At 64.4% G+C, this 916-nt stretch overlaps 1 protein-coding gene across 1 annotated transcript in view; it reads right to left on the reverse strand.

The window, feature by feature from the left end:
* The window catches only part of CAMSAP3 (calmodulin regulated spectrin-associated protein family, member 3), a 16,957-nt gene that overhangs the window by 6,212 nt on the left and 9,829 nt on the right, over window positions 1-916 (reverse strand). Inside the window, exons 8-11 of the mRNA XM_011982056.1 lie at window positions 885-915; window positions 650-723; window positions 231-300; window positions 7-128 (exon numbers count right to left, since the gene is read on the reverse strand). Coding sequence (XP_011837446.1) covers window positions 7-128; window positions 231-300; window positions 650-723; window positions 885-915 — 297 coding nt within the window. The remainder of the gene's footprint in view (window positions 1-6; window positions 129-230; window positions 301-649; window positions 724-884; window position 916) is intronic.

The raw sequence follows: 916 nt of genomic DNA on the forward strand, positions 1-916 counted from the left end.
CGGGGCGCGGGGGGCCCAGGCTGTCCGAGCTCACAGAGCGGAGAAGCACGGGGTCACCCATGACGACATCCACGTCGCTGTCCAGGCCAAAGGGGGTGCTGAATGACACAGCCTGGGAGAGGGGACGGCTGGGCGGCCGGAGGGAGGGGTCAGCCCGTGGGACCAGCCTTGGCCCCACCCCCCGCCCTAACCTGCTCCACCCCCTACCCTGGCCCATGAGGTGCACTCACCTGAGCTGCCGGTTCCAGGCCTTGCCCAGGGCCTCCATATGGGACATGGATGGGGAAGACTTCAGGGAGCCTGGGGTAGGCGATGAGTGGTTACTATGGGGACCCTGGGGACCCTGAGTGGGGTCAGCCAGCATCTGGGGACAACCTCTGCAAGGTCACTGGGTGAGTCACTGATGGCTCATCATGTGGTCTAGTGAGACCAGAGATTTCCAGAAACAGATACCCGGGGCCATTTGCTGTCACTACGGGGTACTGTGGGGCCACTGGGGAGGCCATTCTGGGGGTCACCTTGGGATGCCCAAGGGGGACCTGATGGAGGGGCTACTGGAAGGCTCATGAGGAGACAACATGAGGCCCACTGGAGCAGTCAGTGGATGGGGGGGGTCCCCCAGGACAGAAGCCACCTACCCCCTCCTCACCTGTGGATCCTCGGAGTGGGGACTGGGGGCCACCAGGTGACAGGAGCGGGTGGCGGAAGTTGAAGACAGGAGAACTGTACAGAGACGTATTTCAGCCTCAGGACCCCCACCTCCTCCTCCGCCTCTCCCCAGGGGGTAGACATCAGCATCGCCCAGCTGCGTCCCAGTGCCCAGCAGGGCAGACATGGCGCCGCCCACCCACATGCCAGAGACTCGCCCGGTGTGGGGACCGTACCTACTGCCACTGTTGTTCTGAGATGGGGAGGC

Source organism: Mandrillus leucophaeus, unplaced genomic scaffold, assembly GCF_000951045.1.
Source record: "Mandrillus leucophaeus isolate KB7577 unplaced genomic scaffold, Mleu.le_1.0 Scaffold234, whole genome shotgun sequence".
Taxonomy (NCBI): Eukaryota; Metazoa; Chordata; class Mammalia; order Primates; family Cercopithecidae; genus Mandrillus; species Mandrillus leucophaeus.